General features: G+C 44.9%; 1 protein-coding gene across 1 annotated transcript in view; it reads left to right on the top strand.

Moving 5' to 3' along the window:
• The window catches only part of NME4 (NME/NM23 nucleoside diphosphate kinase 4), a 35,793-nt gene extending 22,375 nt beyond the window's left edge, over positions 1-13,418 (top strand). Inside the window, exons 3-5 of the mRNA XM_082261860.1 lie at positions 6,521-6,622; positions 7,997-8,109; positions 13,087-13,418. Coding sequence (XP_082117986.1) covers positions 6,521-6,622; positions 7,997-8,109; positions 13,087-13,207 — 336 coding nt within the window. The 3' untranslated portion in view covers positions 13,208-13,418. The remainder of the gene's footprint in view (positions 1-6,520; positions 6,623-7,996; positions 8,110-13,086) is intronic.
• Positions 13,419-13,657: the final 239 nt, after the last annotated feature.

Raw genomic sequence — 13,657 nt, 5'->3', positions numbered from 1 at the left:
GGAATACAATCACATTTTTTTCGATCAGGCTGCTGGTTGATAGGGGAAAAAAACAACCAGTTTTATAGGCAGCCTAAGTGGCTCTGTGTTGGCGCTCCCTCTTAGGCTAAATGTACACGGGACGTTTGCAGAACTCCTTTGAACGCTGGAATTTAACAGCTATGTAAACGATGTTAAAAACGTCCGTTGTGTCGCGTTTGCATGACGCGTTTAGCGGGGGTTTGCGCTCAGATCAGTTTTTAGAGGTCAAAAAATCATTCCCCTTTTAAACAGTAAAAACGCAAGCGCTAAACGCGGGTGACCGCGTTTGGTCGCGCTTGGTGTTTGAAACGCAAGTAAACACACGTTCTGAACATCCTAAACGCAAATAATTGCTTTCCAAAAAACTACACTAAACTCAACTGCCTCTAAATAACTGTAAACGTCTCAGCGTACATGGACAGATAAGATAACATAGAGGAGGGTTCAGGGGCTGCTGAAAAAAACGCCCAACTGCTCCTAAACGTCCGTTTATCAGCAGCAGTGTGCATGAGGCCTTTGTCTGAATCCTGCTGATCACATTATGGTGATGTAGAGAAAAATGTAAACGAAAAAAACATTCCCATGAAAAAAACAGCTACCTCTGTTTTACAACGCTGTAAGGTGGTTGAGGAATCATCCACAGAGTTGTCACCCTTACCTAATGGCCACGCCCTACAGAATGTGATGACACAGCCTCTTCTAGTTCACTGTGGGGGGAAGAGGGTGGTCACTCCCACTGCAGGGTGTCATGGCCTGCCCGTCCTTCATCCTGTCTGAGAAGAAGAGAGAAGATAATGAGAGGGGTAGTTCTCCTCTAAAAGTAACCTTGCAGGAAATGACCTCACAGGAAATGACCATACCAAGTCCCAGCCTGCTGCTATAACCTCTAAAGCGGTCACATGACTGCTGTTTTGGAAAGGGAATAAAAAAAAAAAATTTCTCTGTCGCTCATTGACAGACGTAGTCCTCGTTGATTCAACACACTCGGGTTATGCTGCCCTCTACAGGAGTAGGACTAGACAGGAAAGAAAACACTCTGGCCACACCTTAGGGGCAGTCCCAGAGGGTATATCCTCTCTCTCTTTGCTACAGCAAATCAGTTTTTTTCTGTCTAGTCAGGAGTAAGGACCTAGATACCTTGCTGGGATCTTCGGTCCTGGCAGGATTTTTTTCTTAGAAAAGATTTTTTAGACAGCTTTTTTTCTCCAGTGTTCCTGTGAGATCTTCAAGCAAGAAAGCTGAACTGGGCGACGGGCTGGATGTTGAGATCCAGTGGTCACCCCAGTTCAGCCTACGAGCGCGTGCAGGCCATAGCTCCGCGCTGGGTCGGCCGTGACATAGTCCCACTGGACGGGGACTGACCCTGCGAGTTAAACGTCTCGCCGAAACGCCTAAGACCATGAGTCACGGCGTCCGTACTGGTCGACAGCCCTCCCACCTCGGTGGAGAGGGGTACTGTCAGGAGTTGGCGCCCGCCTGGTTCCGGTATGGTGAGTAGTATGTTCCCCCTTTCCCCCTGACGGGTCTTGTGGTGAACGCGGGCCCCTCGCTGTAATGGTAAGGATGGGTCTTCCCTCTATCCTATAACATGTCACAGATCCCCCTGTTTGAGTGTGATTTTTGTGAACAAAAAGCCAGGAGGCTTGGTTTGGGAGCTGACAATCTAATTGCAAAGATGTTAAAATGATGAAGTCAGTGGCAGTATTAGAACTTTACTGTGATAGTATAAAGTATCCTACCTGTCAGAAGCCACAGGGCGATGTCTAGATATGTATACTGCATTCCAGATCATTCTTCCAGCTAAACAGATGCCTCCCGCAGGGTCCGGTACCGCCGACCACGCTGACCACCATGAGGGTGAAGGGTTGTGAGGCCGAGATCCTTCTGCAGACATGCCGCTATTCTGTGCAGGCCGCCGCCATTGTCTGGTAGATCGCACGAGGCCGCCATTTTGGCATAGCCTCGTGTCTCCAGCATGGGGGCGGCCATGTTTGAGGTGACTCAAACACCTCGTGGAGCTAGGGGGGGCTCCGGAAGGCGTGCAGAGGGGCGGAGCCGCCTCCTTTCTTCCCGGGAAGCCAGCCAAGAGACTTCCTGTCTGCTCTAGACAGTGCTGAGACAAGTTGCAGCTGAAACTCTGAGCATCAAGTGGTGAGCCCTGGGGTCTATCTCTCTCTCGCTCTATAGGGGTCCCTAAGCAGGTACACTGAGGGGCTTTGTGGCGCTGGGGGTCTGAGAAAAAAAAGAAAAAAGTGGTTTTATTTTTTTTGGCAAATTGATTTTTCCCGGGTAGCATCTGGAATTATCATGGACCCTGCCACACAAGTACCCCCACCTGTTTCCCTCGAGGGGGCCGCGGGACCCGCCGGTGCACAGAGTATGGATGCATTTACAGCAGTTTTGGAGTCTTTGGTGGCTCGGGTGGAGACGGCCTGTCAGGAACGGGGGTCAAGAAAGCGACCCCCGCCTACCCCTATATCATCTGATACTTCAGATTCTGAGATGGTCATTGCAGCTGCAGGTCCCTCTGCAGGGGCTGTTGTCTCAGGTAAAGTTCCCTCAGACAGTGAGGAGGACGTTCATGCTTCCGCCATAATTCAGGAAGAAGCATTGGTGGACGAACTAGTTGTGGCGGTTCGGGAAACCTTAAGACTTGAGGTTTTACCGGCAGAGGCAACTGAAACAGAGATTCCCTTTGGTACTAACAAACCCATTAAAACGGTGAAGGTTTTTCCTGTACCCAAGTGTTTTGGTAATAAAATTAAAGAAGAATGGGAGCATTCTAAGCGTACCTTTACTATTTCCAAGCGCATTGCTAGATGCTATCCGTTTGAGGAATCCCTCATTAAGAAATGGACGGTACCACCAGTGGTGGATCCACCTATTTCCAGACTGAATAAAGCCACGGTTATTCCGGTGGAGGACGCTTCTTCCTTTAAGGATCCGGTGGATCGGAAAGTAGAAGCGGAGTCCCGCACTATCTTTTCCCTGATGAGGGTGAGCCTTTAGACCAGTAATTGTCATTGGTTTAGTGTCTCAGACATTAACGGAATGGGCGAGATTGGTGCGCCAGGACCTGAAGGGGAAAGATATCCCCCAGGCAACATCTGATTTGATGGAACAGATTATACAAGGACTACAGTTTATCTGTGACGCAGCCTTGGATGCTACCCACCTATTAGGGCATGCATCTATGTCAGCGGTAATCCTCAGACGTGTGCTGTGGTTAAAATGCTGGTCAGCGGACCTAGGTTCCAAAAAGACCTTGACGAATCTCCCCTTTCAGGGGAATCTCCTATTTGGGGCCACCCTAGATGAGATCATTAAGGATTCCACTGGGGGCAAAAGCACTTTTTTGCCACAGGCTGCTAAAGCTAAAGGACCTCGTAACAAGCGGGGACCTTTCTTTACCGCCCATAAAGGGTTCGTTCGCTCAGCTGGAGCAAGCGGGAAGGGCAAGACTCCTCCAGGAGGGTTCAAGAAGGGCTGGTCGGACAGACAAAAGACCGACTCAGCCAAACCTGAAGCAAAGGATTACACAGCCTGAAGGTGCGCCCCCACCCGGCTTGAGGGTGGGGGGACGTCTTCACCGGTATTCAGGGCATTAGATGGAGCATCGACCACTGCTACCGGTGCAATTCTTCCCTTCCAACATCTAAGTACTACAGTGAGCGGTAGTTACCGTTCCCTGAACAGATCATTTTCTTTACCTTTTCCAAAGATTTGCCTCAGTTCCCCACAAGAATCGGATCCGGTTGAACAGACAGACCAAGGAGCCTCTAGCCGGATGGCTTCGGTCCCTGTGGTTCAACCAGGAGAAATCACCACTCCTGATAGGAATCAGGTGTCTGATAAATGTGTGGAAACAGAGAACGATCAGACTTTGTCAGATGGCCGGGGCCAGATAGCTCTAGGGCAGCCTGGTTCGGATCCAGTCAGCGCCAGTTGTCCTGGAAAATTTAGGATGGCCTCTTCAAGCCGGTCTGGCCGACTTGGACATGCGAGTCGCGGACGTTCCTTGGGAACTTCTTCTCAGAGAGTGTCTGCGGTCTCAAGGACCGATCTTCCATCGTGCTTTACAGTCGCTGGTTTTAATGGCCTGGCCATTGAGACCCAGGTACTGAAGGACAGAGGTTTGTCAGCTTCAGTTATTCCTACTCTAATTAAGGCAAGGAAAGTGACTTCCAGCAAGGTCTATTATCGCACATGGAAGACTTATATCGCGTGGTGCGAATCGTTAGGAATTCCTCCACGTACCTATTCGGTGACCCGAATATTGGCCTTTCTGCAAAAGGGGGTTGAGCAGAAACTAGCCTTGAGCACCATCAAGGGTCAGGTTTCAGCATTAGCAATCTTCTTTCAGAAGCCTTTGGCTACAAAATCCTTGGTGCGGAATTTCATCCAGGGGGTGCGGCACCTGGCTCCACCAGTCCGCGCGCCCTTACCGCCTTGGGATCTTAATTTGGTTTTGTCGGTTCTGCAGAAACCTCACTTTGAAAACATCAGGGAGATTCCCTTGCTGACTTTATCCCAGAAGGTGGCCTTCTTAGTGGCTATCACTTCTGCACGCAGGGTGTCAGAACTGACTGCATTGTCATGCCAGTCCCCATACTTAGTGATTCATAGGGATAAGGTAGTTCTTCATCCTAAGCCATCCTTTCTTCCAAAGGTGGTTTCAGACTTTCATCTGAATGAAGATATTGTACTACCTTCCTTGTGTCCTCAGCCCAATCATCATCGGGAACATGCGTTGCATTCCTTGGATGTGGTTCGGGCAATCAGGGTATACCTGAAAGCTACGGAATCGTTCCGTAAGACGGATTCACTTTTTGTGATCACGGATGGCCCCAGAAAGGGGTTGCCTGCATCTGCCGCGACTATCTCCAAATGGATTAGACAGACGGTGGTACAGGCTTATTCTATTAAGGGTCGGAGTCCTCCGTTCCCTGTTAGGGCGCACTCCACTCGGGCGCTCAGTACTTCCTGGGCCTTCCGCCATCAGGCGTCAGTGGTCCAGGTATGTAAGGCGGCCACCTGGTCGTCGGTACATACCTTTACAAAATTTTATAAGTTTGATGTGATGGCATCGGCGGATGCCTCATTTGGCCGCAAGGTTTTGCAGGCCGCAATTTGAGGAGACCGGTGGTCTACCTCGAGGGTTTTTTTCTGTTGGAATTTTCTGTTGAGTCTCATCTTTGATTGATGAGCATTGAAGACTTCTAGTTGGCACCGGTTGGGCCTTCTAGATTGGATTTAATTTCCATTTTCCCACCCCTCATTTGTGGTACTGCTTTGGGACGTCCCGAGTGTGTTGAATCAACGAGGACTACGTCTGTCAATGAGCGATAGAGAAAAATGGATTTTTGTAAGATCTTACCGTAAAATCCTTTTCTCTTGAGCTCATTGACAGACGTAGTACCCGCCCCTCTGTTTTTGAGTTGGGTTGGGTTAAATTCTCTAAACACTGCTTTGTGACCTAACTGATTTGCTGTAGCAGAGAGAGGGAGGATATACCCTCTGGGACTGCCCCTAAGGTGTGGCCAGAGTGTTTTCTTTCCTGTCTAGTCCTACTCCTGTAGAGGGCAGCATAACCCGAGTGTGTTGAATCAACGAGGACTACGTCCATCAATGAGCTCAAGAGAAAAGGATTTTACGGTAAGATCTTACAAAAATCCATGTATGTATGTATGTGTGTGTGTGTGTGTGTGTGTGTGTGTGTGTGTGTGTGTGTATATATATATATATATATATATATATATATATATATATATATATATATATATATATATATATATATATATATATATATATATATATATATATATATATATATATATATTAAAAAAGAATAGCGCACACGTGCAAAAGAAATGACTATCAAATATGAAGACAATCCATAAATAAAAATGGGGATTTAGTCCCACCATATGGCCATATCGTGCTCAAGCCCACCACTGCGTCAAAGTACCCCATTATCAGTGGGTCCTACACTATCCATGAAAAAGGGGTGAATCCAGCCTCTCTAACCCTTGGAGACAACACTCCTTGCTGGGAAAGATGTGCTAATGCACTACAAGGGACTCCTCCTATATCTACTTGATAGTGGACACTGATAGAGTACAGGTGTGTATGGGGGGTGGGGTGCTCAACCTCAGAAGTCTGGTCAGACCGAATACATAATAAATAAGCAAAAAATTGGGGGAGCAAACCCTGAACATGTATATCTAAAGCCGGTGCAGCTATGGACCAAGCGACATGTATATTAAAAAAGAATAGCGCACACATGCAAAAGAAATGACTATCAAATATGGAGACAATCCATAAATAAAAATGGGGATTTAGTCCCACCCTATGGCCATATCGTGTATATTTGCATGCAGTTTTTGTTGCATTGCCTTTTCATCCACCCGAACTGCAGTGCAATAAGCCATCCTAATATTATTGGAGTTTGACCTGCTCTTGTCACGCAACCCTCCAAATGTATACTTTCTCTGTCTAGGCCTCAGAAGGAATTCTGGCTGAACATTACCACGACCTGAGAAGAAAACCTTTCTATCCATCTCTTATACGGTACATGGGCTCTGGACCTGTGGTAGCCATGGTAAGTATTCCATTTGGTTTTATAACGTGACTTTTGATGGTTTAGGTTCAAGTCTGCCACTTTTTCTCGGTTTCCGTTCGTATATAAATTTACAGGTGCATGTTGGGTGTTACATTTTTAATCTGGTTTGTGAACCTCCATGAAGAGTGACAGTAGAAAAAGACCCAAGTGTTCCATCAAGTCATTTCTAAACTCTAAATGATGTCTAAGGTTCTGTATAATGGAATCAGGACCTCCTCGCTCTAGTTATCACTAGAGGAATCACTAAAGATCTATCTTTAAGGGAATAAGGACCTCCTTTCTCCTCCTGATGATCCTTCTAATGCTAGCTAAAGATCTATACGTGATGAAATAAAGACCTCCTTCCTCCTTCTAAAGATCCCTCTAGTGATCACTAAAGATCTATATATGGGGGAATACGGACCTTCTACTGATAATCCCTCTAGTGATAATTAAAGATCTATCTATGGGGAATTGGCACCTCCTACTGATGATCCTTCTAATGATAGCTAAAGGTCTTTATAGGCAGTCTTTTAGAAGTGGAGATCTATCTGAACAACTTGGAGGAGATCAAAGATCACGGGGTGCCTTTTTACGTTAAATATTTGTCTATAAAAAAAAAAAAAGTACTAGCAAGAGCCAAATAATAAGGATCTAGAATTCCTGCCATGGCCATGAACTATAGCATTGTGGCTGCAGCATGTGTACACCCCTGGCCGCTGCCTCTGTAGCTAAAGGGGACTGGTTGGGAGGTGACAAAATCGTGGCTCTACCGAATGGGTTTTACTGTCCCTCCAACCACTAGTGTTAATGAGTCAGAATGCACAGACTACTTTACAAAGTACCACCAACGGCTTTATTTAGACTTGTGTTTTGGGGGTGGCAAAAATGTGCGGTTGACTTTAAGCAAGTCTTCTCCCCTGCTCTGCCCAGCTCTCTCCTCCCTTGCCTTGGACTTCTCACCCTGCTCCCCCCCAGCTCTCACTCTGACTGCACCCTTTTAGTACAGCACTTGGGAGGAATAGTTTTGACTGGGGGTCCGCAGTGCAGAGACGTGGTCTACCCATCGCCTATCTGCAATTGACGGTGCCAACCCCAAAAATAGAGATATCGGGATCTCCTTCATCCCACTGGTGATCCCTCTAGTGATAGGTAAAGATCCATATGTTCATGCCTTCTTCCTCCTACTTATGACCCTTCTGGTGATTACTAAAGCTCCATATTGAGGATTCAGGTCCTCTTTCCTTCTTTCACCCTGCAGGGAAATTAGCTAGGGATGGGCAAATAAAATGGTTACTGGAACAGTAATGGAAATAGATGTGATAAGTTATGCTTCCCTTAACTTTTTTTTTTTTTTTTTTTTTTCCCCTACAGGTCTGGGAAGGGTGCAATGTTGTGCGCACTTCTCGTTTTATGGTGGGTGAAACAGATGCTTCACTAGCTAAGCCGGGTACTGTGCGTGGAGACTTCAGCGTTCATATCAGCAGGTAAGGGCCATGTTACCTCTTGAATGATATGAAGCTCTGGTAATACTCTGGTAACTCTAGAGTGGCTCCTATTGTTACATTTCTTTCAACTGCTTTTATTGCAATTTTGTAAAAAAACAAAGAAAAGTTTAGTTCTATATCATGCATTTGTACAACATAAATCAAATTGAGAGGCAACCATAAACATATCAATGTAGCATATATGCACAGGTAACATCCAAAAATGTCCTGAGATTGGAATGTTGTCTGAAGTAACAAGGCCCTGGTGGGGTTTCTGCATCCATGTAAGTGTAGTGGTTTCTGGGGAAGAGTGTTTGAGGTGGGGGAACTTTCGTAAGCTTTTAGAAATCGTGGAAGGCGATCAAAGGAGAATGAAAGGGGGAACATAGAGGGAGGCCATAGTTGAACTTCAGAGTTTTGACCAGGTTAAGATAAACCTGTGCTTGCCTAGACGAAGCAAAGAAACAGGTTTGCTTTAATCTTCAGCAGGATACGGTCCTCTCTTTTTTTCCTGCTGCTCCAGAAACCAAAGAAAACTATTGTTTCATGTATAGAAGAGCATCTAAATCATTCCATGCTGGCGGCAGGGAAGCCTAATGCATTTGATGATTTGATTTTCTTTCCTGGTTTGGGCCTTCTCTGTCGTCAGAACAAAATGATTACTGCTAGTGGCTATAGCTGCCAGCAGTAATCGCATTGGAGCGACTTGGGTATCACCAGCCTGCCCATAGGTGGATTGAATCATAGCTGGTCCCTTCTGAATCTGTGATTCGATCCATCTATGGCCGGCTTTATGCGGAGATCTGCATTAAAGTGAGCCTGTTGCTTTGCCAATGCCCTCTGTCCTATAAATGTAGAAGTCATCGGGGAAATATAATCAACTTTAATGCCTTCCAGATGACTTTGTTCAGCATTTGTAGATGTTTTTAAATGCCTTAAGAATGTCTAATTGGATCCTAGACATGCTAAATTCTATTTTCCCAAAACATGTCTAAATTAACTGCATCTAAAAGCAGATAAGCGCAGTGTGAGCGGCACCATTGAACAATCGTTACATTTGTATGGGTTTAGAAATTCACACTGCCAATGTGAATGATGCCTAATAGTTTAGGATCAACATTTATTTTTATCATAACGTTTAGTGGTGGTGGCATCCAACCCAGCTGATAGAAATGTTTACACAGAGCGGTGGTATGAAGTTCAATTTAAAAAAAAGTCTGCGGAGCCTAATGGAAGTTTGTTTGAGTTAGGCTGGTGTAAATGTCAGCCATGTGCATCGTCATCAAGAGGGACAGCTACAGAAGCTCATCTTTCTTCTGTTTTCCCTCTTCCAACTGCCATTCAGTTCCAGGGCCTAACTTAAAGCAAACTTGTTCTTTGTCCATGTAAAGCAACAAGTTTGCTTTAGGCCCTGCTCACACTGTGCAGTGGGTAAACTTGCGTCAATGCACCATGACGTACCAGAAAGCATGCCAGTGTCCCACACAGGTGCATTCCTTGAGCATTTATAGGTGTCATTCAAAATGACAACACAGTGATGCATTATTAGTGATGCACCGTCATTTCGGCCCCCGAAAATTACTGCCCGAAAATCTGGTTTTTAGTGTTGTGCCGAAAGGGGAAAAAAATGTGCCGATTTAATGGTTACCTAAAATGACCGCAATTGTACCACGATTTGGCTGTGCTTATGGTGTGTTTTTCATAGGTCATGTGATTTTTTTTTTTTTTTTTATGCATTCTTGCTGCATTTTCAAAGCATTTCAATGAGGAGTTGCATTTTTTTTTTGGTGTGATTCTTCCTTGTTTATTTTTTTTCTTGACCAAAAATGCGGCAGGCAGGATTTTTAACACCACTTTAAAAGGTGCCGATAATCACCGACAATTTCATATTAACCACTTGAGGACCGCCCCACGCTAATATACTGCAGCAGGACGCCCCTCCTGTGCGAAATCGTGTACCTGTACGTGATTACGTGCACAGGATCTGGGGAGTGCATGCGCACCGCCAGCTACCCGCTGTGGACACAGCCTGAGCCAATCGGTGGGTCTGACAGATGCGATTTCCGCCGGGACCTGCCGATCGTTCACAAGAGAGGGAAACCGCCGTTCTGTCAGAGAGGAAGATGAAGATCTTGTGTTTCTGCTAAGCAGAGACCTGGATCTCTGTCTTCCTCCAGTTAAGCCATCCCCCACACAGTTAGAAAGTACTCCCTAGGAGCCCACTTAACCCATTGAATTGCCTCTGATATTAACCCCTTCCCTGCCAGTGTCATTAGTACAGAGAGTGCATTTTATTATTTTCTTTTTAGCACGGATCACTGTAATCGTGTCAGTGGTCCCAAAAAGTGTCAGGTGTCCAATTTGTCTGCCGCAATGTCGCTGTCCCGCTAAAAATTGCTAATCGCCGCTATTACTTTTAAAAAAAATAAATAAAAATAGCCCATAGTTCATAGACGCTATAATTTTTGCACAAACCAATCAATATATACGCTTATTGGAATTTTTTTTTTTTTTTTTACCAAAAATATATAGCGGAATACATAGCCTAAATTGAGGAGTAAATTTGATTTGCACGTCCGCAATTGTCAGTAACTCAGTGCCGTATTGCAAAAAATGGCCTTGTCATGAATGAGGGTAAACCCTCCTGGTGCTTAGGTGGTTAATTTAAATACAATTTCGGCACCAGAATTTTTCATTTCGGTGCACTACTATTTTTACCCTGTGGTGCAGTAATGTGTACAGTATTACAATGCAAAGGTGTGCAACCACATGTAATCCTCAGCAGAACACTCTGCTTTCCCTGTTTTTGCATTCAGCTGCTGGTAGCCAAAGGAAATAATCTACTAGGTACTTCAGGTACGCAGGAGCATGCGGCTTGCTTCTCTTCCTTCCATGTGACCACACTGATGCATGGTGATTGGTCCCACTGAAAGGGTAGATTTTGTCTTTGATCCGTGAGCTCAGCTTTAACCCTTTTACCGCCACCGCCGTATGCCATAAATTGGTGACAAGAGGGGCATTTAACGCACACTCCCTGCAATGGCTGACTGCCGGCTGTTAGATGAAAGTGATAGGCAGCTTTTGCAGCTGTCCAACCGCTTCCACCCACCCCACGCAAGTGCTGGCAGCACTACTCTTGCTGTGAGGGCCAGTTTTATAGGTGGGGCAGAAGCTATTTGTTTGTACTGTTGGAATACTGGTGAGGGGGACACACTGGTCACCTTTGCTGCCATTGGGGTGCCTTGTCCCAGCCTCCACAGCTTATGCATGTATTTGCAAATGTGTGCTAAGTAAGCCCCTGTTTTTAACGCAAACCGTTGCACAGATTAATTTGGTTGGTAGCTGGCTGGCTGCAAATTTTTCTTAGGTGACATTTAAAAAGCAAAAACCAATTCAAAATATAGGGTACCAATGTTTGCCATGTAATGGGCGCTGAAAGTTTTAAGGCTTGACATGTTTGGTATCGGTTTACTGTGCACAACCTCCTCTTATATTTTCCCAAAAAATTGGGTAATGCATTTTTGTGCCCTAAAATAGACTTTATTGTGTGGGTTGGTTTTGTTTAAAAAAAAAAGTTACATTTCTTAAACCTTTTGTGCTAATATTCTGTGGCACAAACTGGACCTACCACTGCTTTATTTTCTAGGGTGTCTGCTTTCAGAAAAGGTATAACATTTGGGGGGTTTAACTATTCAGGTCCTTTTGAATGTAAAAAAAAAAAGGACCTGAATAGTTAAACCCCCCAAATATTATACCTTTTCTGAAAGCAGACACCCTAGAAAATAAAATAGTGGTAGGTCCAGTTTGTGCCACAGAATATTAGCACAAAAGGTTTAAGAAATGTAACTTTTTTTTTTTTTTTTACATTCAATCGGTTTTATATTGCCATTATTGCATAAAGAGTGATATAAATTGAAGTATATCCAAAAGTAAAATTATGAGACACAAAATACAGGTGTTGCCTATTCAAAGTAGAATGAATAAGTTGCATCCAAAAGTGACGACCAGACCAACCTAAACTTGTAGCCTCAGAGACGCCATGGCATCCAACGTAACGTGGAAACCTGTATGGCTAAAGAGGAGGTTGCATGCCTATGGAGGTGGAAAGAGTGGCCACTTGACAATGAGCTTACTACTTTACCCTGAGTTTTTATGTGGTGCAGAGTTTTTCAAGAGTTACACTTAAGAGATGAGTATTGTACATAGAGAAGGGGAGAGAGAGTGGGGGGGAAAAAAATAATTTAGGAACCCATCACCTCCACAAATTCTCCAAACCAGTGGTACGGGCCAGGATCGGTGCGCTCCCTTATAGAAGGATTTATGTTCATTTAAAATACGTTTCAAAGTCGGAAGGGTAGCTGCAATATGATTAGATGGTCTATGTGATCTTGTAGGTCTCTGATTTGTCATTTTTCCCAGGAGACCAGGTGCTCTAGATGGCAAAGGGAATCCATCCCACAAGCCCATTCAAGTAGACGGGAGGTACTCCATTTGCTCCAGTTTTTGAGATGAATGTGCAGGCCGCTGTAAAAAAAGTAAATTATTTTTGTTCTATTGGTAGTAGCCAGGTTACAGGGACAATATGACTATGGTAAGAGTATTAGAGATCCTATCGCCTACTATAAAATGATGATTTTTTAAGCATGTGCAAAAAATGATTTGGCAGCAAAGGGGTTAAAGCGATGAGTACCAAGCATTTTCAAGAAAAACTATATTAGAAATTATACAAGAATTTTGCATACTGCAACTGCTGAAATGCTATATTCAGTAAATGCCAGTTGCCTGGCTGTCTTAATGTGTCACTAAGCCAATGGAGTCAGTGGGGTCCGAACTTCTGAGCTGCATTTTGAATTGGAGTCAGGAAAAAAGGACCATTTTTTTTCAGGCCATGGAGCTGGCTGTAGAGCTAGGTCTTAGTGAAGGACGTGTTTGCTGTAATGATATTTTTTAACGGAACCCCTCTTTGTCCTTTTTCAGGAACATCATCCACGCCAGCGATTCTGTAGAAGTAGCCGAGCGGGAAATTGGCTTGTGGTTTCACGGTTCGGAGCTGATCGAGTGGGAGACGTCCGATCACAGTGACTTGTATCAAGTTTAATGCTGCTATGTGGCCTCCTAGGTGCACACAGACTCTTGTGAGGAGCCTTTACACAGCTGCTGACTGGCATCGTGCCTTCTGAGAGAGGCCCGTTGTTTTAAAGGGACATCCTTTCCGTCCACGCCATAGTTTTGGGAAGTTGGCAGCTCACCAGCCATTCTTGTTACTGTTCAATAAATATTCCATTTTTTTTTTCTTCTGACTTTGTATAAAAATAGCCGTGTGCCAGTTTATAGCATCTGTCTTAAGGCTATTCTGGAGGTGGGTGTTTTTTTTTCCATTGCTTTCCTCCCATGGGAATGTTGTGTCTTCGTATGATCTTGCCCTTGCTCTGCCTGCGAAGTGTCTGTTTATTAACCCTGTACTTTGTAGCACTTCATCACACAGCTATAGGGCAGGGGTGATACTGAATCACTGGCTGGAAACTGAGGATCATGGATACTGACTTAA

The sequence above is a fragment of the Pelophylax lessonae genome (assembly GCF_965119305.1).
Source record: "Pelophylax lessonae genome assembly, chromosome: 6".
Classification (NCBI taxonomy): domain Eukaryota; kingdom Metazoa; phylum Chordata; class Amphibia; order Anura; family Ranidae; genus Pelophylax; species Pelophylax lessonae.
This window is presented reverse-complemented; position numbering and strand designations above follow the sequence as displayed.